The 24,940-nt window shown below is 43.1% G+C and overlaps 1 protein-coding gene across 4 annotated transcripts in view; it reads right to left on the bottom strand.

The window, feature by feature from the left end:
• The window catches only part of NIPBL (NIPBL cohesin loading factor), a 309,341-nt gene that overhangs the window by 183,988 nt on the left and 100,413 nt on the right, over positions 1-24,940 (bottom strand). For 3 of the 4 annotated variants that reach the window (XM_050943765.1, XM_050943763.1, XM_050943764.1), the window contains exons 2-3: positions 3,945-4,086; positions 1,651-1,816 (exon numbers count right to left, since the gene is read on the bottom strand). In XM_050943765.1, coding sequence (XP_050799722.1) covers positions 1,651-1,816; positions 3,945-4,008 — 230 coding nt within the window. In that variant the 5' untranslated portion in view covers positions 4,009-4,086. Of the gene's footprint in view, positions 1-1,650; positions 1,817-3,944; positions 4,087-24,940 lie in introns of those variants that run through there. The other variant, XM_050943767.1, reaches the window with a different exon arrangement.

The raw sequence follows: 24,940 nt of genomic DNA, 5'->3' as shown, positions 1-24,940 counted from the left end.
CAATGCACTAATGGCAAAGCCACCAAGAAAGTGTCATTTTAACGGTACACTATTAATAAGAAGACAAACCTTATTTCTATCACACTCCGGTTTGAGCTAACAATTTAAGCACGCTTCCTGTTTAATCAGGCAACTGCCAAATCCTTGACAGGATAGGACTGTCATCCACCCATCCACGGGAGTTACAGGATTTTCTTTAAGATGTTCCTGTGTTTACACTCCCTCCCTGCAGGCTTGGGAGCTTTTTTAAAATATTGGCTTATCTTGGGGAATTGGCTTCAGAGTCAACCATAGTAAATTACTAGAACATTTGGAGAGTAATGTAGGGAGCAAAGCCCCGAAGACAAGCCAATTCACAAGACGGAAAAAGGCTCAGGAAGCATACTTGACAAACAGCTTGAAATTTCTAAGTACAGGAGCCATTCAAAGCAGATGAGTTATAAGAGCAAGAGTAGAAACATAAGCATATTCATAGCAGTGTTAGAGAAATAAATATGTAGTGATTATGCAAATTCCTGTACAATCATTGACTGATAATGGATGCGGGCCAGAGTACAAGAATGTTACCGGGTGTCTGATCCCTATAAACAAAGCAGGTCCAGATACTTTGTCCCAATACAGTAGCTCTGTTTGGCCAATTAAGTGGAGGGTAGGGGGGAGTATCTGGGGCTATAAAGGATCAGGGAGAATCTGAGAAGGAGCAGGTCCTTGAAAGAAGCTGGAGGAGGTCCCGAGGGAAAGGCTCAAAGCAGGAGAACAGCAGAGGGGTTTGCTGGCTGGCCTTCCCAAGCTGGACAGCCAGGGCCAGAGGGCTGAAGGCACAAGAGCAGCAGAAGGAGTTGTCTGCTTACTTCCAAACTGGAGCCAAGGGCCACAGAGGAGTGAAGGTAGGGAAGCAGCAGAGGGCCTTACCCATTAGCCTGTCTGAGATGAGAACGGAATAAGGGGAGTGATGGATGCTCCCATGTACTCCCAGCAAGAGACCACGGGGGCTCCTACTGAGAAGAGTAGGGTCACACACCAGTTGGAAGGGCTTAGGTGGATGTCCTGACAGGACAGGACAGGACAGAAGAAAAGTGGTGGTGGAAGATGCTGGAGTGTACTATGTGCTATGTCAATGCATTAGCTGGTGGGAGATTTTAAGGACTATATGCAGTGGGGGGTTATAAATGGACTATTTTAGGACTTTTATTATGGATTATTTAAGTGATATTTTTGAGATAAACAGGTCCCAAGGAAAAGCATAACTGAAGCAAGAAACAACATAGCAGCCCGAGAAGGGAACTGGGATAGTAAACCTGGCATTAGGGAACCCAGGGATATGGGGAAGTTGTTGACAAGAGATATGAAAAAGAATATAGAAATGATACACCCACAACCCATAAAATTGCAAGTAACAACATATCTGGAGGAAAATATACAATTATTAATATGCAATTGTCCAGTAACCTTGCACTTTGATTAGCTAAAACTATTTAATGTTGTTCTAATACAAATTGTACTGCAGTATACAAACTTGACAATGTACTTGCATATTTTCATTTTGAATAAATAAAACCATTTCTTATATCTATCTTTACTCATTTTAATGTCACAAAGAACAAACAAGTTATTCTGACACTTTGGTGTGAAGCAATACAAAGTACATACATGTGATCTGTTGACACCTGGTTGAGGCTGTGTACAAGTTGTGAAACCAGATTTTCATCCCTGCAGGCCAGAAGGCAGTTTACCTCTTCTGCTATCCGTCCATTAAAGAGCAGGCTTTTTGTAGTTGTAGCAGGTAAAGGTGATGGAAGAGGCAGCTGGTTCAAAACTGCATTAGAAGAAAAAAGTAACTCAAATTATTCCACTGAAAATTAGCCAAGAGACCTGCATCAGTTTATTCTCTCACGTCCTTAAAAAAGAAACACAGTACGTTTGAAACAAATTGAAGATCTCTAAGTTTCTCCTTAGATCAACAAAATCTGGAATTCTATTTTAAACTAAAAAACTGAATTTGGTCACCTCCACAGATTGTATTATGGGATTATTTTAATTTAAAGACATCATATGATACTGATTTCTTTTTCCCAAAAAATCTTTTCTAATAAATCAGAAAACACAATAATTAATATACTAGAACAATTTAGCTTTGGAGCTGAATCAATTAAAAAGGGAGAAAAAAGAAAAAACAATATGGTTGCACATAATTCAATGATTATGTGCTTAAAATGTCTTGTTTCATCTGCAAGTTGCAGCGGCATGGATGAAGTGTTCAATGTCACTTGTTTCCAAGATGAATGGATCTAAAAAAATCAACATGATTTGAGGAAATCTTGATTTAAATAAACTATGTTAATCTTGTTTTGCATTTCTACTTGTTATTTTCCTAAAGGACAGTTCCATCTCACTGATTGATACAACCATTAAAACATGTTAATTTGCAATTAAATGTAGTCTTTGAACTAAATTTGGTACTTTTTGTTAACCAGAAGGATATGGTATATCTATACAGAACTATTTCCGCAATTATATATCTTAACATATATTCATATTTTTAATTTTTACATATTTTATGATAATAAGAAATTTATTCATCTTTTTCTATCAAATTACTTCTTACTCATGATTTTGCAACAAGCTGGTTTTGGATGGAAATTTGAATTCCATCAAAAATGTACAAAAACAGTATTTTAAAATGGGGTTTTTAATCAGTTAAATTAGCTATCTTAAATACACTGAATACATTAAAAAAAGATCAAAACATATTTTCCATTGAAAATAAACTCATTTATTAAACAGTGCCTAGTCACCATGTTCAAGTTATTAGAATTAATAGACCTCATCCTCTCCAACCTCATTTTTATTCATATATTCGAAGACGAAAAACAAGCTTTCCTGCTTTTTCATTTCCAATTGGTGTCTCAACTTAGAACAAAGTAGACCAAATGAAGAAAATATTCTGTTTGCATGTGCAGAAAAGGATACTGCTATCAGAAGCTGGTTTAGCACTTCAACAGCCTCTGGTTCCAGGCGGTCAGTCAGTGACTTCCACAGTTTAGTTGTTTGACTTTCTGTAAAACTTCAACAGCAAACATGTACTGCTTGAATGGTTCACCTCCAGCCCTGAAATTTATTATGGTTGGCATGACTGAAGGATGATTATTAGATGTTCATGTCATAACAGCATCTTCCAGTTCAGTAGTTGGGCATCTATACTCTGGCACTTTCTCTGTTGAGAATATTGGCAAGAAAATGAGATGGGGTGAATTTTGATCCATCTGCTTCTTCACAGAATTCAATTTAACTCTGCTACTGAATATTTCCTTCTGCGGTGTTCCTTGGAATTTCTTTCCAGATTTCAACAGCATCAACAATAGAGCAGCTATTTTTTTTACACTTTGTCCAAAGCTATGGAAATAGGTTTCAGAATATTCAACATAGCTTCCACGTTTCTCTTTAGTCCAGTGTTGACTACTTGGGCTGTGACAGTCCATCTATTTTGTAATGATATTCTTCTCAAATTCCAGTTTTTAATTAACAGCTCAAAATAATCAACCACTGAATTCCATCATGCCTCTTTGGTGAGAATTAGTTTTGATCCTCTGTCTCTTCAGTAAAGTTGAAGCAAAACAATTGTTACAGAAGCTTTTCCTAATTTCAACAACATTTTCCATTATTGTTAGAGTATTTAAATCTTTGGCTAAAAGATATAACATATGGATGCAGTGCTCATCTGATGTAAGTTTCAAGTTTACTTCATTATCCTTCTTTTCTTCTCATCTCAATTTCGGCATATCACTTCTAATTTATTTTAAAATTTTACTATAGTAAGTTCAGGCCTTAACACAGTTGATCATAATTTCAAATTTAATTTTAAACATGTTTAGGTTTTAAAAAACAAAATACTTAACAAAAATGTAGAAAAATTATGACAAAACACAAAATATAGAAGTACTTACGGTCTGTGAGACTAGCAATCCCTGCAAGAGTAGTGATGGGCACATGAGGCATATCCCCATTCATCCTGAAGCTCTGGGAGGGGTGCCTACACAGATATTTCAGTTCAGGTGCCAGCTATCATTTCTTTCCATCTCCCAACCACTGCAAAAAGCAAACAAGAACCAAACAAAAATTCAATTTGCGTAAAGCTACTTGGAATTCAAAAGGATTACAAAATTACAACAAAGCATGAACAGTTTATACCATCCTTAGTGCACTTTTCTATTCACAGAGAACAACTTTATTAATAAATAGTAAAGAAATACTGGTATAAAAGAGTACGAAACCACAAATCAATCTCATCAATACTGGGTTGAACAATTAACATGTGAGCTTATTCAAATGACAGAACAGTGGTCAAAAAGGTATGCTTCTCCTAAGGATTTTATTACAAAGGAAACTGTAGCTCAATTTATACACTAGCAAGCAAACTGTTGACATTTCATTCATTGATACTCTTCTAAGTATCAAACATTTCATGCATAAAAACTGTTATACCTGATCCTGTGAACAAATGACCTAAGATGACTGTAATTGAAAGATTAATGAAAAAAATCTGTTCACTTTGCACTTGACAGCACTTTATGCCGAGTTAGTTTCAGTATTTACCCTGTATAGTCAGTTTCCAATTTGTGGGGATCTTCCAGACAATAACAGGGTAAAGCAACATTACAAAACAGGAAAGTGTGATGTTTAACTACTAAAGTTAGCAGGGGAACTAAGGGCAGATATAGCATCTTAATCTAACACAAATGAAAAGTTCAGGCCTAAACACTGTTCTGCAAATGCACATATTCTTTTTCAGTCGAAAACTTCTCCTTACCAGATCTGTGGTAATGTCTAAGGAACTTCTATACAATTATATATGGTAACATTAGGAGGATAGCTCAATGGATTAGTAAAAACTTTCACTTCTAGGTCACTGCCTCAAATCTAATTCAGATTTGTAAATACTGAAAGTTTTCACCTGAATGCTGTTTGCAGCCTTATATGAAATGAGTTAGTTGTCACAGATGAGGTGTCCACTAATTGGAAATAAAACAAAAAACCCAAACCTATCACTCCGGACATCTCTTTACAATCTAAGCATAGACCCCAAAGATTCACTGGGAATGGAAAGTGAGCCATCCTCATAGCTCTAGAGATGGTTCCTTCAGGTCTGGGTTCAGGCATTTTGCAGGATGCTGGGAGAAGCCTGTACACTCACACTCTCTGCGTATTTTCTAAATTAATAGAAATCATCTTCAGAGATATCAATCCAGCACTAAAGAATACTAGTCCAGTTTACATTTAAATAAATCATTGTTAAGCTGTTTATCAATACAGTGAATTCTTTATAACAGCAGCAACCCTCAGCATTCAAGTTTGTCAATATTTACATATAAACCACCTCAAAAACAGAACCTGCAACTGGATATTACAACTGACATCTGGATTAAACAGTCTGTTTCGAAATGTAGCTCTCCAATGAAAAGTAATTATATAAAAATGCACCTTCTTACTCTCATGTACCCAGTCATATCTGCTTGTTTCAGGCCTAGTCTATACAGTTTTTATACTGGTATAATTGTTTCAGCTAGGGTTGTGATTTTTTTCCAACAGTTATACTAGTACAAACCCTAGCGTAAATACAATTATATATAAGTACAAGACACCTTTATACAGATATCTTATTCCTCTTCCTGTGCAGGAATAAATTATACCAATATAGGCACTTTATAGCAATCTAGCTGTACCCATAGTAGGGATATTATTTCACTTTAACTATACCAGTATAGTTAAAGCAGTACAACTTTCGTGTTTACACCAGTCCTAACTAAATCAGTGGTTCTCAAACTTCTGTACTAGTGATCTTTTTCACATAGCAAGCCTTTGAGTGCAACCTCTCTTCCCCTTAAAAACTAAAAACACTTTTTTATATATTTAACAAAATTATAAATGCTGGAGGCAAAGAAGGATTTGGGATGGAGGCTGACAGCTCACAACACCCCACATCATAACCTCACGACCTACTAAGAAGTCCCAACCCCCAGTTTGAGAACCCCTGAACTAAATTAGGGGTAGCTGTGTTTGTCTGTATCCACAAAAATGAGGAGTCCAGTGGCACCTTAAAGACTAACAGATTTATTTGGGCATAAGTTTTCATGGGTAAAAAACCCACTTCCTCAGGTGCACGGAGTGAAAATTACAGATGCAGGCATTACTATACTGACACATGAAGAGGAGAGAGAGAACAAAATGGTTCTCGGTGGCTCATGCACACTAGCTACACAGAGCCATCACAGTTATGATGGGTGCAGTTGGAGTCTACTACTCTTATAACAGAATTGTCTGAGTTTCAAGGGGTTACAACTTTACAATTCCACTAAAGACAAGGGCATAATCTATATATTAAAAGAACAGATTCCAGCTTGACTCTCAGATCCCAGGTTGAGTTGAAGGACTTGCAATTAGAAAATAAACAATCTCTTTATGGGTAAATTGAATACATTTGATGTGGAGTCAATATGAGATAAATATAGAATCCAAAGCAACAATTTTCAGTCACATCTCAGAGTATAAATTCACTTAAATTTATATGCTAACTTCTTTGGTGTGTTTGTTTAATGTAAAAATACTTTCAGAGTTATCAAGTGAGTGTCAGGACAGAAGTGCTTTCGCAAATTGTAAAAAAGACGGTTACTCACCTTTGTAACTGTTCTTCTTCGAGATGTGTTGCTCATATCCATTCCAGTTAGGGGTGCGCGCGCCGCGTGCACGTTCGTTGGAAGATTTTTACCCTAGCAACACTTGGTGGGTCAGCTGGGCGCCCCCTGGAGTGGCGCCACTATGGCGCCGGATATATACTCCTGCCGACCCAGCCATCCTTCATTCCTTCTTGCCGGCTACTCCGACAGAGGGAAAGGAGGGTGGGTTTGGAATGGATATGAGCAACACATCTCGAAGAACAACAGTTACAAAGGTGAGTAACCGTCTTTTCTTCTTCGAGAGCTTGCTCATATCCATTCCAGTTAGGTGATTCCCAAGCCTTACGTAGGCGGTGGGATCGGAGTGAAATGTGGCAGAATGAAAACTGCTGAGCCAGAGGCTACAGCATCTCTTGACTGTTGCACCAGAGCATAATGCGAAGCAAAAGTATGGACCGAGGACCATGGAGCTGCGCGACAGATCTCGTGCGTAGGTACACGAGCCAGCAAGGCGGCAGATGAAGCCTGAGCCCTGGTAGAATGCACGGTGATGTGGTTTGGGGAAATATGAGCCAAATCATAACAAGTGCGGATGCACGCCATCACCCAAGATGAGATCCTCTGAGAGGAAACAGATAGGCCTTTCCTTCGGTCTGCTACCACGACAGAGAGTTGGGGCGTTTTATGAAATGGTTCTGTCCGTGCAATATAAATGCGAGCGCTCTACAGATGTCCAGGGAGTGCAATTGTTGCGCCCATTGCGTTGAGTGTGGGTAACATGAAAGGTCGAAACCACCTTAGGGAGGAAAGCCGGGTGTGGTCGTAACTGCACCTTGTCTTTGTGAAACACAGTGTACGGTGGAACCACCGTTAGAGCCCTGAGCTCGGAGACTCGTCTGGCCGATGTAACGGCTACGAGGAAAGCTGTCTTCCAAGACAGGTATAGCAGCGAGCAGGTCGCTAACGGCTCGAATGGGGGAGACATAAGTCTGGTTAAAACTAGGTTGAGGTCCCAGGTTGGGGCTGGGCGGCGTACTTGAGGGTGTAAGCGCTCCAAGCCCTTGAGGGACCTTGAACCCATAGAGTGTGAGAACACGGAATGACCACCTTAGCCTGGGTGGAAGGTAGAGATGGCTGCCAAGTGTACCCTCAGCGATGACACCACTAGGTCCTGCTGTTGAAGGCCAGAGGTAGGCCAAATAGAGGGGATCGAGACCTCAGTAGGAGTAAGATCGAGCATTTCACACCTGTAGGAGGAACGCTTCCACTCGGCCAGGTACGTTGACCAGGTGGAAGGCTTCCTGCCACCCCGGTTTAGTCACGCAGCAGCCACACTGTGAGGTGAAGGCACTGCAGGTCCGGGTGACGAAGTCTGCCGTGGCCCTGACTTATGAGGTCTGGGTGGAGTGGCAGGGTAATTGGGTTGGTTATTGACAGGTTGAGTAACGTGGTGTATCAGTGCTCCCTGGACCACGCTGGAGTGATCATGATGATGCACGCTCTGCCCCTGCGGAGTTTGAGCAGCACCTAATGAACCAGCAGAAACAGTGGGAATGCATAAAGGAGTTGGCCCTTCCACGGCATCAGGAATGCGTCCGAGATCGATCCCGAGAGAGACCTTGGAAGGAGCAGAACATCTGGCATTTCCTGCTCTCACGGTAAGCGAACAGGTCTATGTGGTGAAAAGTCTCCACTTCTGGAAAACAGAATGCATCACATCGGGGCAGAGCGACCACTTGTGAGACAGGAAAGACCTGCTGAGTCGAAGCACCAAGGCGTTATGAACGCCTGGGAGAAAGGACGCTACCAGATTCATCGAGTGGGCCATGCAAAAGTCCCAGAGATGGATGGCCTCCTGACAAAAGGAGGAGGACCATGTCCCTCCCTGGTTGTTTATGTAGCACATGGCCGTTGCGTTGGCTGTAAACACTGAGACAACACGGCCTCGCACTGCTGCTGGAACCCCTGGCACGCCAGGCGGACTGCTCTCATTTTTGGGCATTGATGTGGAATGCCAGCTCCCGAGAAGACCAAAGGCCTTAAGCTCGAAGGTGACCGAGGTGAGCACCCGAGCCGAGAGATGACACGTCCGTCATCAGGGGAAGTGAGGGCTGGGGCGGATGGAACGGCATCCCTGCCCACACCAGGGAGGGAGTTAGCCACCATTCTAGGGAGCCTAGGGTGCTCGAGGGAACAGTGACTATCATGACCATTGGGTCGCTGTCCAGGCGGTACGCCGAGGTGAGCCAGACTTGGAGAGGACAGAGGCGGAGCTTGGGGTGTTTGGTTACAAACTTGCAGGCAGCCATGGACCCAGGAGACCGAGACAAGTGCGAGCCAAGCTCATTGGGAAAGTCTGCAGACCTCGGATGATTGTTGCCATTGCCTGAAACCGCGGCTGTGGTAAGCACGCTCCGGCTAGGTCGGAGACCAGGATAGCCCCTAGGAAGTCCAACCTCTGCGTGGGAACCAGAGTGGATTGCTCTATAGTAATCATCAGGCCTAGACATGTGAATAGGTCCGTGACGATGCCCACATGCTGAGTGATTTGTGTCTTGGAGTCTCCTCGGATAAGCCAATCGTCCAGATATGGAAAAACACATATTCGACATCGGCGAAGGTAGGCGGCGACTACGGCCATACACTTGGACAATACCCGTGGGACTGTAGAAAGGCCAAACAGCAGGACTGTAAACCAGAAGTACTGACGGTTGGCTAGAAAGTGGAGTTATCTCCTGTGCGGAGGGAAGATGGCAATGTGAAAATACGCGTCCTTCATATCGAGGGCGGCATACCAGTCTCCAGGATCCAAGGACGGGATAATGGTTCCCAGGGATACCATGCGGAATTTCAACCTTATCATAAACTGGTTGAGTCCTTACAGGTCTAGGAAGGTCTGAGACCTCCGTTCGAGTGGGGGACTAGGACATAACGGGAGTAAAACCCCTTGCCCCTTTCGTCCATCGGTGTCTGCACCTCTTGTAAGAGGAATTGCTCGTGAGGGGGATCCCTGAAGGGGGACAGGGATGGAACAAATTCTAGGTGGTACCCATGCTCCACCATGCACAGGACCCAGCGATCTGAAGTTAACTGGAGCCACGCCAGGAGAAAGTAGGAGTGGGATCCCAGCCTGTGACTGGTACACTGCCCTTGGAAGGTTCGTCTTTGGTCCCGGTGGTGATTGCGAGGGATCTTGACCTTGGCCCTCTAGGGGTCCTGACGTTTGTCTGCGACCATCTCGGTCACGCCGTCTGCCAAAGTCCTGTCTCTGGCTAGGCACAGAGTACGGCGGTGTGGCCGGGGACGGAAAGGCCTGCGTTTGGTCGCTGGCGTATGCACGCTGAGAGAGCGCATTAGGACCCTGTTGTCCTTCAGGCTTTGCAGCCTGGGGCTGTCTTTGCCGCGAAGAGGCCTTTACCATCAAATGGTAAGTCCTGAATGGCATACCGCAGCTCCGGCCGGAGGTTTGAAACCTGAAGCCATAAGATGCGATTCATGGCAACACCCAAGGCCAGAGTTCTGGCTGCTGAGTCTGCTGCGTCCAACGAGGCCTGGAGGGACGCTCTGGGCACCTTTTTCCCTTCCTCCAAGAGGGCAGCGAACTCTTGGCGGGAGTTTTGAGGGAGAAACTCCATAAACTAAACTGCCGCCACCCAGGTGTTATAATTATAGCGGTTAAGCAAGGCTTGTTGCTTTGCCACCCAGAGCTGTAAGGCCTCTGCAGAGTACACCTGGCGGCTGAGTAGATTCATGCGCCTAGCCTCCTTCGATTTCGGGGCTGGCGCCTGCTGGCCATACCGGTTCCCTCTCCTTAATGGACTGAACGACTAGTGAGCAGAGAGGAGGACGGACAGACAAGTAGTCGTACCCCTTAGAGGGCACCATACCGGGTCCTCTACCTCCGGGACCTCCTCCACCTGGAGGTCCATATGGCGTGGTACCCTCCTTAAGAGGTCCTGATGGGCTCTCAGGTTGTTGGTGGGCACATCAGAATCGCGGTCCTGAGCATAAGATCTGCCCGCGTGGGATGACACGGATGAGTGTCTGGATGGCCATGGAGGTGCTAAAAAAGCATGGGCAGAGTCTCTGACTCTATCAGACCTTGCCCAATTCGACACCAGGGACCGGTACCGGGAGGCGTACCGGTACCTGGAACGAGACCCAGACCTGCAACCAGAGCGGTGCCGGGAGGTCGACCGAGATCTCGAGGCTCGAGGTTGGGAGAGGCTACAGGAGTCACAGTACCTGTAGCGGTGCTGGGAGTTGGAACGGTGCCGATAGTAGCGGGTCGGCGAATGGGATACCGACCGGTGCAGCGAGTGCGACCGGTACCGAGGAAGAGAACAGCACTGGGACTGCAAGTGGTGTCGGGTGTGCCGACGGGACCTAGAGCGTCTGCGGGACCGTGATCATGAACGGTGCCGCTCTGCTGTGCCGACAGACGATGGTCATATCAAGGGAGGCTTGCCAAGAGACTGTATTACCTGCACCAACGGTGCCGGGGTCAGGCAGCATCGACTCTGTCATGGCAATGAGATCCCTCACCATTGGGAATGTCTCCAGCGTGGAGGGAACAGTAGGCTCAATCACAGTGCATACTGGGGAGCTGTCAGGCACCGGATTCGATGGCCCTTGTGGGACCGGGATCGACGGTACCAACGTCGTCAGAGCCTCGGCAGGTGTCGGTGTCAGGCAATCCGACTTAGACGAACTGTCTGGCTGCGGTGCAGTTGGCACGGAAGCAGCAGGAGCAGGGAATTCAACCACGGCGCGTGCCGGGGAGCCGTCAGGCACCAGCAGGAGTCGTAGGCTCTCTCGACCTCGGAGAGAGGGAGCGGTGCCGAGTCGACTTCGGTGCCGGCAACGGCCAGTGCCGAAAGGCCTTGGCAGTACCGGCGAGGTCCGGTGCCGAGGGGGCGCTTCTGCCCGCCGCTTGATCATCGCTCGGTGCCAAAGGCGGAGGGGTAAGTGAAAGTCCCGCTCCTTTTTGTTCTCGGCTTAAAAGCCTTGCAAATGGGGCACTTAGCTGTCAAGTGCGATTCCCCGAGGCACTTCAAAACAGGAGTCGTGCGGATTTCCTGTCGGCATCGGCTTGTGGCAGGTCAAGCACGGTTTAAAACCCGGTGAGCCGGGCATGGTCTCCGGCACTGGGTGCAGGGAAGGGGCTACTCCTCGAACCCCGCTAACTATTACTAAACTAACTATGCTAGTAAAGAAAAAACGTATAACTATACAAATATATATAAAAAAAGATTATAATTACATAACTATATACACGAGAACTACGAGTAGCTAGGGAAGTGGAGGTCAGCTAAGCCGCGCTCCACTGTTCCAACAACCGACATGGGCTGTAAGAAGGAACTGAAGGGTGGCTGGGTCGGTAGGGGTATATATCCGGCGCCATAGCGGCACCACTCCGGGGGGTCCCAGCCGACCCACCGAGTGTTGCTAGGGTAAAAATCTTCTGAAGAGCGTGCACGCGGTGCGCGCACACCTAACTGGAATGGATATGAGCAAGCACTCGAAGAACTTCTGCTTTTTGATTCATCTTTAAAACCCCTTTATTATAAATTAAATTAATTATTCAAGACATTACTTAATAGGACCATCAGGTTTTTAAAAGGTTCCCTGCCAAGAATTTTATTAAAAACTGACATTCTGGACTTTTCTAGTTCTTTATGATGTATAAAAAGCAGCCTAGAAAAGATTGTGGGGGGGGGTTACTGATGGTTTTATACTCATCAAGAATTCTTCTCTGGTTTGTCCTAGTTTGCTGGGGGATTTCTAAGAGGTCTCTGGAACTCTTACTGGGAACATGTTGAATATTTTAACTAAGACTTCTATTTACACAAATGTTATTCAATTACTGAAATTTAAGAAAAAAGTGTTTATAAAAACAAAAACAGCGTTTAAAAAAGTGCCTAAAAATCCCTTTCCCTCTCAACTGCTCAAATACAACTGAGTCTTGCAATACCATCATATCACTAGTTCTCTAGAGCAGGGGCGGGCAAACTTTTTGGCCGGAGGGCCACATCGGGTTTCATAAATTGTATGGAGGGCCGATTAGGAAAGGAGGTCATGGCCCAGCCCCCACCTCCTATCTCCCCCCTCCCCGGGACTCCTGCCCCATCCAACCTCCCTTATTACCTGATGGCCCCTCTGGGAGCCCTGCTCCATCCACACACACCCACTCCCCTGACTGCCCCCAGACCTCCACTACCTCATCAAACCCCTCCTCTCAGCAGTGCCACAAGTCTCTGTGCTCAGAAATCTTCCACAGTGCCGATTCTGCCGCCGGCGTGCTCCACACCGAGGAGCTCGATGGTGGGTCCTGCCACACTGAGGTGGACTGTGGTTTAAGAGCCGCCTCCATGAGGAGCTATTTCAACCTGAAATCAAGGACCAAAAAGGAGCGGGATCGAAAACCCTGCACCTATCGGCTTGGAGAGCTTCCCTCAGACACTTTAAACAAGCATCATGGGTGTCACCCATTAGCATGAGCTTACTGCAGGGCTTGAACCCCAAGGATCAAGGCATGCCCCAAAGTCCCCAAAGGAAAAGGTCGGGGTGAGGGGGAATCCCCCACTCCTAACAGAACTATTACTGACTAATAAAATCTACAACAACTATAAACTAGTAGATAAACTACACTAGAAAGCTAGAAGAATTGGGTAGAACTTGTAAGCAAGCTGCACGCAGTTCCAACAACCATCACACGCAATAAGAAGGAATTGAGGAGGGGCTGAGTCGGCAGGATCCTATATTGAGCACCATGAAAAGCACAACTGAAGGGGGCTCCACAGCCGACCCGACAGGAGCCACGGGGGGAGGAGGGGGATTTCCAGCAACTTGCATGCGGCGTGCGCACACCTGATTAGAATCAATGTGAACAAGCACTCAAAGAACCTACTTTTTTGCCACCTTCTCGGCAGAATGCTCCTTCCTCTGAACGCTTTTGAGGTCTGTGTGTTTCGCCGAGGCAGCGGACACATTGAGTGCCCGTCAGAGACTGGGATTATAGTGCAGCAGGCGAGGCAATGTTTAAAACCCAGAGAGCCATGCAGGCCCCTCAGACAAGCGTTTCTCCCATGAGAGAGAGTAACTATGCTACACTAAAGGGTATCCTAACAAATAAAACTTAAATTCCTAAAATAAGGGGGGGGAAGGTGTGGGGGGTTGGGTTTTTTTTTAAAAAAGAAAATAAACTGGGAAGCATAACTAACTATTGACTAACTACTGGTATTCTAAAGTTAAAACTAGAGAAATCTGAAGTACAGAGGCACTGCTAAGTGCTTCATCTCAAGCTGAAGGTGGTAGAGCAGGAACAGTGGGGCGAGGGTTTGGTCACACAGTTCCATGTAACTGCATAAGGCAGCATGTGCTACGAACTGGGCACTGCTACTAAAAATCTCCAATTACAAGTGCAGGGGCGCAGATTCACCGAAAGTGGGGCACCCATAGGGATACTCCTTGAAGAGCCAATGTTTAATATTAATTAAATTCATTTATTGAAAAAAGTGCTTGCCCAAAGTTTTACTCGCTGTAAAGATTGAGTAGCAACAAAATACCATGGTGCTTAGATATCACTGTGATATATAACATTGAAAAACCTAATCAAATGAAGAATCTCAATGAATATTTACAGTTTCAACTGAGGAACCTATAATATTTACAAGGATTACATCAGTTTTAATCTACCCTTCTCATAAACAACAACGAAGGCACAGTATAATACATTCCAAAGGGTGACAAAAGGGTTAGGGAAAAGAGATTGAAACAAACCAAAACAAAAAATACACACACAGGAAAGGGGCTAGCTACATATACCCCTTGATCTGTGAAAGAAACAAGCCTACATTCAGACACACATAAAGAATGAAGAGAAAAAACAACAAGAAAAGAAGACAGTAATCTTACCTGCCCTTCAGAGTCATCACTTAGGGAGAGAGGGTGGGAAAAAAAAAAAAAAAAAAAGGTGGAAGGAGGGTTACCAAATATCTACTAATCAAGTCTGATACAAAGATTGGAGCTTTCCATCAAGATCCAGGAAGAAGTCCATCTCTGGTGAGAAGCACAACATATGAGCTCCCTTACAGTGGTTGGGAGAGAAGAGTGTGCCTTGGGCTTCTCAACAGAACCCATATTGCAAGACCCCATATTTTGCATCAGCTTCTAGCTCAGGGGTAGGCAACCTATGGCACACATGCCAAAGGCTGCGCGTGAGCTGATTTTCAGTGGCACTCACACTGCCCAGGTCCTGGCCACCGGTTCAGGGGCTCTGCATTTTAATTTAATTTTAAACAAAGCTTCTTAAACATTTTAAAAACCTTACTTATTTTACATACAATAATCGTTTAGTTATATAGTATAGACTTATAGAAAAAGACCTTCTAAAAACATTAAAATGTATTACTGGCACACGAAACCTTAAATTAAAGTGAATAAATGAAGACTGTGCACAGCACTTCTGAAAGGCTGCTGACCCCTTTTCTAGCTTGTTGTCACATGGCAATTTTCCAAGTCCCAATTATATTATATGTAAAGGGAATGCAATGAATACTATATAAAACTCCACTGATTTTAATACAACTTCGTTTACTTGGATAACTATGACCTATTGCATGTCTCCTATTAGGAAAAGAACATTGGGATTTTAAAATCAACAACAAATTTTTAAAACGTGTCTTTTAAAATAATTATTAAAACAGAATGAAAAGTATAAATTTTACGTGGTTTATTGAAGATGTTCAAAATGTGATTTGCAGGGCTTTTATTACATTTTGGAAACCTTTTTTTGTGTACTTTGTATACACATAAGCCTGCCCATCTCCACTTTAGTCATTTTCTCAGTGATCAACTTTTATGTATGCCCTCACTTTCATTTGCAGTAGCAACTATTGCATCGGATATTGCGGTTGTCTAGTATGAATTCACAAATTTGAGTAAGATAAGGAAATGGAATGGTATGGTATGAAGTTTACTTAAAGCAATTTTTATTGTAATAAAAGCTTCTCTAGCACAGTGCATGGAATTCTTTTTGAAAAATATTAACACTGAAGTTAAACAGAACTGACAGCAAGTTAACTTCCTTTACTGCACCTGTCACCATCTCATCTTTTCTACCACTGAGTTACATTTGTTTATTGCAAGTACAATGCTGCAGAGGTACAGAAACTTAGTAAAGGAAACTGGTGCACACAGATAGGGTTTGGTTTTCTTTAAATGGGGACACAACAATCTTCAAAAACTCAAATGCTACTTGAGGTTCTTTACTTGCACTGGATGTCACTTTGTACAGAATTTTAGCAGTTACATAGTTTTACAATAGCTGGCTTGAAAAATTCCCTTGTCCACAATAAATAGGAAACTTTTTCCAGACAAAGGCTACCAACTGTTTCAAAATCTAAGCTTTCATTACAACAATTAAGTTAGTACGCAAAGATGACTTTTCAAATTTGAACTAAGTGTAAAATAATAGAATGCTGTCTTCCCAAATCTGTAGATATCTCCTGGTGTATCTTGCTTTCCCAAACTGCAGATATGTGAAAACTGACTAGACCTTTGTCAGTTTCCCCTGCTATTACTGGGAACCTTATAAACTGCACTGAAACAAAAACATACTAAACAAAAAATCTGTAAATTTTCACTCTACTGGAGGCTAGAAAAGCTATAAGTATCAGAGACAGACATTATCAACTTAGATGCTTCACCAGCGCCTGCCACCATAACAGCCAAGTGTAACGTGGATATTAACTGGGAAGAGGGACCCAAAAACAGAGTTAGTTTAGCAGCTACCTCACTCTGACAGCAGCCAACTCTGGAGTATGAGTGAACAACAGAGACAAAATCCCCCCCCTACCCCCCCCCACACACAGCCACCATTAGGTCTTTCAGGACATATATGTGGGAGATGGTAAAGCTTTATGTGTAAGACACCTACTTTTCAGAAGCTACAAAGATAAAATCCTGCATATTATCCAATGACAACACACACTATTAGCTGGTAGCAAGAAGTTTTTGCTTCTTAAAGGACAAGGTGTAGTGTATGGTATGCAAAATAAAGCCACCAGTAACCAGCCAATACTGCAGTTTGTATATGCAACTAGGTTTTGCACATTGCGCATATTCAGTAAATATGGTTGTTTTTAATCCTACTGTGCCTGTATGATTTCTACATATTCTGTTATAGAAAGACAACAAGTATTGATAGAGATCTGGGAGGATGAAGAAATGGCAGAGCAAATATAAAAAAGAAGGTGATACTGAACAAAAAGGTGAAGAAAATAAATGAAGATACAGACTAATGCAAGAAAAGATGCACCCAGTAAACAACAAGAGAAAGTGTAGTTAAGTCGAGATGGGAACAAAGGCACTAAAAACAAAAAAAATTTCAAGCCCTGTACAATAACATACCAACATGATGCAGCTTTCTAGTATAGTTACATAACAAAAAATGATGTTAAAAGAATTTTTAGGTTATACTTTAAAGGATTTGAAAGTTTAAAAATGCCAGATTTAAGGATACCGTGCAACTTTAATTCTGCCTTGTGTTTCCATTCTGCACTCTCAATAACAAGGGGTTCTATGGAAAAAAATAGTATGTGATCATGTAATTAAAGATTGTATGACAATGCAGATGCACAAGGAGAGCAGAGCAGAACTAAGACTGCACTTAGGCAACTGCAATTCTAGAAATTTCCAATTTTAGAGTATTTGACTTTACAAACCTCAAGCTACTTTCTTTCAACATAGTTTTTTGGTATGTAATTTCCTAGGTTATTTTTAAAAGTAAAAATAGATTTTGTGTATAAATGTAACCCCCTCCCCACACATCATTCATTAGCAGGATTGGAACTCTGAACTTTCAGCACTGCAGGACAGACCTACTACCACAGGCGCTTAGCACCCACCAGCAGCCAGCTTCCCCTCCTCCCCCAGAGCCCTCCCGCCTGCTGGTGGCCCAGCTGATCAACTCCTCCTTCTCCCTCCCAGCACCTCCTGCCCGCTGTGATAAGCTGTTTCGCAGCATGCAGGAGGCGCTGCGGCAGAGAGGAAGGAGCGAGGGCAGGGCATGCTGGGGGGAGGGGCAGAATGAAGTTGGAAGATGTGGGGTGGGGGCAGGGAAAGGAGGGGTGGGGGCATGGCCTTGGGAGAAGGAGTGGAGTGGGGGCAAGGCCTGGGGTGAGCACCCCTGGGGAAAGGAGGAAGCCGGCACCTGTACCTACCACTGTAATGATAGCAATAACTGTACTAGCTGACAGCAACAGAAGGCTATTACTGTGTCAGGGACTGAAGGTGACGAGGGAAAGGGCTGCTAGCACCATATTATGAGTGCAGTGGGGTTGACAATGGTTGGCCTGGCTCTTTCCCCCAACCCAAGAAGCTGAGGAAGCTCCTGGCTCACAGGTTACCTTTACAGGGATAGAAGAGGGGGAAATGAGACAATAGGAACATGTGGGTTGGCGAGTGGGGAGCCCAGTCTGGGGCTGCTCTTTCCTCCTGACCCCGACTGCTACAGCTGTTCTGACAGCTCCTAGGTGTTTCTCAGTGCAATGTTCATTGGAGGTGGTACTGAGAGTTTTTTTGGTGGCCTGGGCTTTGCTCTTTAGAATGTGTGTTCAGTTATTACTCAAGTAAGAGATGGAAAAAGGCAAACAGTTTGTAACTCCGCTATAGTTAAATGGAATTGCATAGCACAAAGAAAAGGCACCTCTTCAGACCAATGCCTTCTTCTTGTTGAATTTCAAAGGCCTGCTACAAACAAAGAACATGCTAAAGAATCTCAAAAAAGGTGCAAGAATCTTTCATAATGGAAAGTGTACAGTGAACTAAATATAGGGGTTGATACCAGCAACTCCTGTAATTTTTAAGTGCTAGGTATTGAACAGTAATATGATGACAGCCCTCACCTCAAAGAACTTAAAATACATAAAGAGATAGACAGAAGGATGGAGAAAGGTATACAAATATGCAAACAAATTAAGCAGTTAGGACTATGATTAGAACACTTATTTACACTCTCTCCTCCACAACAGTATCCTCAACAACCCCGCCATCCAGCCATCATTGGTTCCTTCTTTGTAATTTGCTAGCACAGAACCTTGCATCTGTGTGAAATCCCAAAGAAAGAAAAGGGCCTGTTCTGTTAACTGCCAGTTTCTATTACTTAATTTTTAATCCTTAGCTACTTCTCTTTTTAATCAGTTTTAACCTTTACCTATTAACTCAAACTACTTTCCCCTCCACCCCCTTCCTAGCTATCTAGGAGCCGCAGTCTACCAGCTTACCCACTGCTGCCCATGCTAAGAGTACCTCATGTGCAGCCTGCCTTGCCACATATAGAATTGAGGTCATTGTGAGGAGAAAAAAAAATAGTAAATATACAGACACCATTAAAACAAAAGGTGAAGAAATTTTCTTTATTGGTGACAGAAAGCTAAACAATCCCCACATTACAAAAAAAATTACACATAAAACTATAGTTATTTTTAAAGATCTATAAGCAACTACTAAGACAGACACACTATAAAGGTGTTCAAGTACAAACCATCCACAGTCCTAAACATGATATGAATTAAGTTATAGTATACTGAAACAATATGTTTCCTCCCACATTTCTTCAAGAATTACTGAAAGCTAGAGGATCCACTAAATTTCAATAAGTTCTTGCTTTATGAATTCCCTACTGAAACATAATAAAATATTTTTATTGGAATAATAAATCACAGCAGGATATTGTCACTTAGGGCACAAAACTCTGCTTTAAAAAAAGTATTTCAAAGCTCTTGCAAATTTTGTTAGCTTTTTAATTTACAAGAGAACTGTTTGTTTTAAATGTAAACATTTCTTTCAGCACTTGCAATAATGTAGCTTTATGCTAATGCATTAGGCCACAAAAGTGGAGCTGACCAACTGTTTTCACTGCTGTAGTGACTAGTCAATACAAACCAACCAACCACCACCACCACACTCCAAAAAGCAGACTGGCATAAACAGTGAAAAGTAAATCAGACTTGAATTCATTTCAAAATTCTCAACAACCGTTAGACAGCTCATGTGCTGTGCCCACTGATCATCACAATTATCATAATTATTTCATTGTTACCTTTTGCTCCCTCATCTGTTTGCTGTAGCAACCTATAACATAGTTAGATTGTACAGACTTTACAAATGCACAGCAAGACGACTGTACCTGAAAGAGATCTCAGTCCTTGTTTGAGACCTTTACACTGCAATACTAATTAATAAACAGTAATTATCACCTACAGTGTTACTAGTAAAATATGTGAGGGGAGAGGTCTAAGACATTTTTAAACTGACATTTTCAAGTGTCAGAATTTTTTATTTATTTATTTATTTATTTTACACTAAAGGGGAATACAAAACTTTGCAAAGCTCCAATGTTGACATCCCCACATCCCATACAAAGCCTGATTAAGTGGAATTTGGGTGTGGAATTATGTGGAAATGTAAGGGCTTGTCTACACTACCGCGTGGGGTTGATCTAAGATACGCAACTTCAGCTACTTCACTGCATTAAGTTGACAGCTGATGCTCTCCCGTCGACTACACCTGCACTTTTCGTTCTGAAGGAGTACCAGAGATGACTGGAGAGCGCTCAGTGGTCGATTTATTGTGTCTATACTAGACGTGATAAATCAGCCCCTGTCAATCCAGCAGGTAGCGTAGACAAGCCCTAAGAGTATGACATTGAAATTCTTCTCTTCACTATCACAGGGTGATGAGGTTCCCACATAGTGCCTCTCTGGCTGCTATACCCACTCCTCAACTTCTCAAGAATTTATCATTAAAAATAAAAGAAAAATTCTACCCATTATTGGTTGGGCAACAAGAGATTGATCCCCTGAGAAGTGCTTAAGTGCAATATTCAGATAGGAATCTGAGCACACTCAGATAAAAAGATGATAAAACCAGAAGGGAATCACTATAAACATCTAGTCTGATCTTCTGTATTAGCTTGCAGTGAGTCCAGGAACTGCCTCAGGACAGTGAGGCCTAATCTTAATTTGGTCCTCTGGTTATTAGGTGTCTTCCAGTAAATGATTCATGTCTCTGTGTATGAGGGCATGGATGGAGAAAAAGGATGGGTAAGAAAGGCATGAAAGAGACACAGACAAATGAGTAAGTTTAAAAAAAACTAGGATAATGAAGGGTGAGGTTTTTTGTTTAAGGATTAATGGGGACAGAGGAGGACAATATAGAGGTGACAGCAGAAAACAATACAGAAAAGGGAATGAGAGGTTGCATACAGGGATTAAAGAGAGAAAAATACTGAAGGCAGTCAAGGTGAGGAAACACTGATCTCCAACAGAAATAAAAGAAATAAACTGGAGCAAAGCCAGGAAAAGAAAAGATAAAACAAAAACAAGAGCTATTGTATTAGTCTCTCTTTTCCAATAGAAAGTTGATTGACATCTACAATTAAATATAGCTCACAAGTTGAAACAACTTTTTATTCTCATAATTTCAGAGGATGTAACTTTTTCACCCTAACTAGCAGACTCAGTTCTCAAACTAGTGTTAGGTAAAATTATCAATTCCAGCACTTATGGATGATTTCTCACCATTTGTAGGTTTCTTCCCAATCCCTAACAAAAATGTGTGTTCTCTTTGAATCTTGTGTGAGAGCGGTGGAAGAATAATAGAGGGGGAAGTGTGTTTGTGAAGTTATGCACACATTCAGTAAAGTGAAGACAATTTGTCAAAAATTAATATTAAACATACAAAAAATGAAATTAAAGAAATAATGTTTCCTTTCCCCACTCCACTGTATATTGTCCACTTAGCTTGAAAGATCTTTAGGGAAGAAACCTATTATATCTGTGAAGGGCACAGTAAACTTTTAAAAGTTTTATAAGTAATCAAACAGTTTTGTACATCTTTAAGGCCTTTGTTATGCAACATAAATAAGAAAAAAGGGCATAACTACTGTGAGGCTGCACTTTGCAGTTCTCCTATTAAAATGTTCAAATACTTTAAGAGTAATTAGTAAAACTTCCCCAATTGGACATTTATTTTTATCTAGACATTTGTCCATATACCTTTTTCAAATAAAAAAAGGCAATGGCTATTAATTTTCAGTCTGTGCACCAGCATCAGATTGATGTAATCTCAACTGCATGAATAGGGTCAACTTCTACCATAGCACAGAATAATACAGCTCCCAAGTCCAAGCCATTAGAAAAATTCTCTCTGTAAGCTGTGTACTTATTTTTCCAGAAACCAAACATAGTATATCAAATTCAGATATTTTTATTCATATAATAGTTTAAAAACTGTCACATTTTGGCTTAAATGACTTTTTCTTGTTATTTATATAAACCTCTATTGCTGCTTATACAACTACAATGCATAATGCAAAATAGAATATAAAGGATATAAGTACACTCACTAAACCCCTCCAACCCTCGGTTTCTCTCTCCTCCCCTCTCACTGCAACCATCCCCAACAAAGCCTGAGGCAATACTCTCTAGTTCAGTGTTTCTCAACTAGGGGTACATGCACTGCGGGTGGTAGGCAGAGGTCTTCCAGGGGGTACATTAACTCATCTAGATATTTGCCTAGTTTTACAACAGGCTACAGAAAAAAACACTAGCGAACTCAGTATAAACTAAAATTTCATACATATACTGCATATGTACTACACTCTGAAATGTAAGTACAATATATTCTAATCGGTTTATAATTATATAGTAAAAATCAGAAAGTAAGCTATTTTTCAGTAACAGTGTGATGTGGCACTTCTGTATTCTCATGTCTGATTTTGTAAGCAAGTGATTTTTAAGTGACGTGAAAGCTGGGGATACTCAAGTCAAATAAGATTGCCAGGCATCCAGTTTTCGGAACACTTGGTCAAAAAGGGACCCTGGCGGCTTCAGTCAGCACTGCTGACTGGGCCGTTAAAAGTCTGGTCGGCAGCACAGTGGGGCTAAGGCAGGCTCCCTGCCTGTCCTAGCCCCACACAGCTCCCGGAAACGGCAACATGTCCCTGTAGCCCCTAGGCGGAGGGACAATCAGGGAAGCGCCACACGCTGCCCTGCAGCTCCCATAGGCCGGGAACCACGACCAATGGGAGCTGCGAGGGCAGCACCTGCAGGTGTGGGCAGTACGCAGAGCCCTGTGGCCCCTCCCCCTAGGGACCACAGAGACATGCTAGCCATTTCCGGGAGCTGCACAGAGCCAGGGCAGGGAGCCTGCCTTAGCCTCGTTGCACTGCCAACTAGGAGCCATCTGAGGTAACCCAGGTGGAACCCAAACCCCGAACCCCTTCCTGTACCCCAACCCCCTACCCCAGGTTGGAATCCCCTCCTGTACCCCAACACCCTCCCAGAGCCCACATCCTAACCCCCTGCCCCAGTTTTGAGCCCTCTCCCAGACCCCAACCCCCTGCTCCAGCCTTGCACCCCCTCCTACACTCTTAACTCCCTCCTAGAACTTGCAATCCAACCCACTGCCCTAGCCCTAAGGCCACTCTCACACTCTGAATTCCTCAGCCCCAGATCAGAGCCTCCTCCTGCACCCCAATTCCCTGCCCCAGCCCAGAGTCCCCTCCTGCATGCTGAACCCCTCATTTTTGGCCCCATTGAGGAGCCTGCAACCACAGCCAGAGCCATCACCCCCTCCCACCCACCAACCCCCTGCCCAGTGAGGGTGGGGAAGAGTGAGCGACCTGCTGCTGGCCGCTTCTAGGGTGCAGTGTTGTCTGCGGTGCCAGGACAAGTGGGAAGCCTGCCTCTTCACTCCAGCTGCGCCACTGACCAGGGAGCCGCTGGAGGTAAGCCTGTGCCCCAACCCCGGAGCTCTCACCCACAGGCAGCAGCCTTCCACCCCCCACAGCTCCCATTGGGTAGGAACCGGCTAATGGGAGTGCAGAGCCAGTGCTTGGGGCAGGGGCAGCATGCAGAGCCCCATGGCTGCCCTGCCTAGAAGCCAGACCCACTGCTGGCCGCTTCCGGGGCACAGCACGGTGTTGGAACAGGTAGGCACTAACCTGCCTTAGCCAGGAAGCACTACCGACACGACTTTAAGGATCCCTGGGTCCCTGGCCACTAGGGTCCCTGGGTGTCGAGCAAGGCAACCTTATAAAAAGTGCCTTACATGCCATAACCCAGTAATGGGTCACAACCCAAACTTTGAAACACACTGTCCTACGGTATAGAACTAAGTTAAGTATAAAGTTATTCTTCTTATGGGATACAAATTCCAACCATCAAATTAATAACAGAAACAAATCAACTACTGTTGGAAGGAGCAGTCTACTACCAAAGATCACAGATGAGAACCTATGACAGAGCAGACTGATATGCACCTAACCGCTTTCTTCTTGTAATAATACTCCATTGAAGAGCGTAAGAGCTCAGAGAAGCCTCTAACACTACATATTAGAACAAACCAACCAGCACTAGCAGTACCTTTCTATAAATACTAGATTTAGAAGTGATAAATACTGGAATCAGAAGGATTCACATTGTAGCAACAACCAGCAGATGCAGAATTCTCTCTACTGTATAGATAAAAGTTCAAATTCAGTATTTGAGTGAACTCAATATGCTCAGATCCCAAAGTGATTAACTCATGGGAAAACTGAACAAGGTTAATTGAACAAGCTCCGCACGCTTCCAAAAAGTTAAGGAATTTGAAATAAAAATATTAAGAAGGTTTAGAAGCCTTTCTAAAAGCAACTGCAATAGTAACTAGTTAATCTCCTCACAAATGCCTATAATAAAAGGCACACAATACAAAAACAAATTAAAAAAACTAAGTAAACAAACTAAGTTGGAGAAAAAGCGCTATGACAGTCATTGAAGCCAATGGGCAGTGGAGCTATGCTGATTTATACCAGCAGAGGCTCTGACCCAAAACATGTAATTTTAATTTGCTTGTTACCTGGAAACTACAAAAAGATAAAAACATGCCAGAACCTAAGATTTCCTGAGAACAACAGAAAAGCCTCTTTTTAACTCCTGTCTTAAAAATCACAGGTCCACTTAGTTAAAGCAGTCCTTTTCAAATACAGCAAATTTTATATATTTCAATGTATAAAAAAAAAACCACCTTTCCAGGGCTTCCACATCTTACTAAATTTTTTTCAAAATGCACTTATATTTATTCCTATTTCAGTGGGAATTCTTTTAAGTGTTTGGGATAAAGTCATACTCTTAGCTCCGGAATAAGCAAGCTGCTACTGCTGCTTAAACATCAGAAAAGCAATATCAATAGCAAAATCTGAAATCTCTTTAAGTAGTTTC

This window comes from Gopherus flavomarginatus, chromosome 3 (genome assembly GCF_025201925.1).
Source record: "Gopherus flavomarginatus isolate rGopFla2 chromosome 3, rGopFla2.mat.asm, whole genome shotgun sequence".
Lineage (NCBI taxonomy): Eukaryota > Metazoa > Chordata > Testudines > Testudinidae > Gopherus > Gopherus flavomarginatus.
This window is presented reverse-complemented; position numbering and strand designations above follow the sequence as displayed.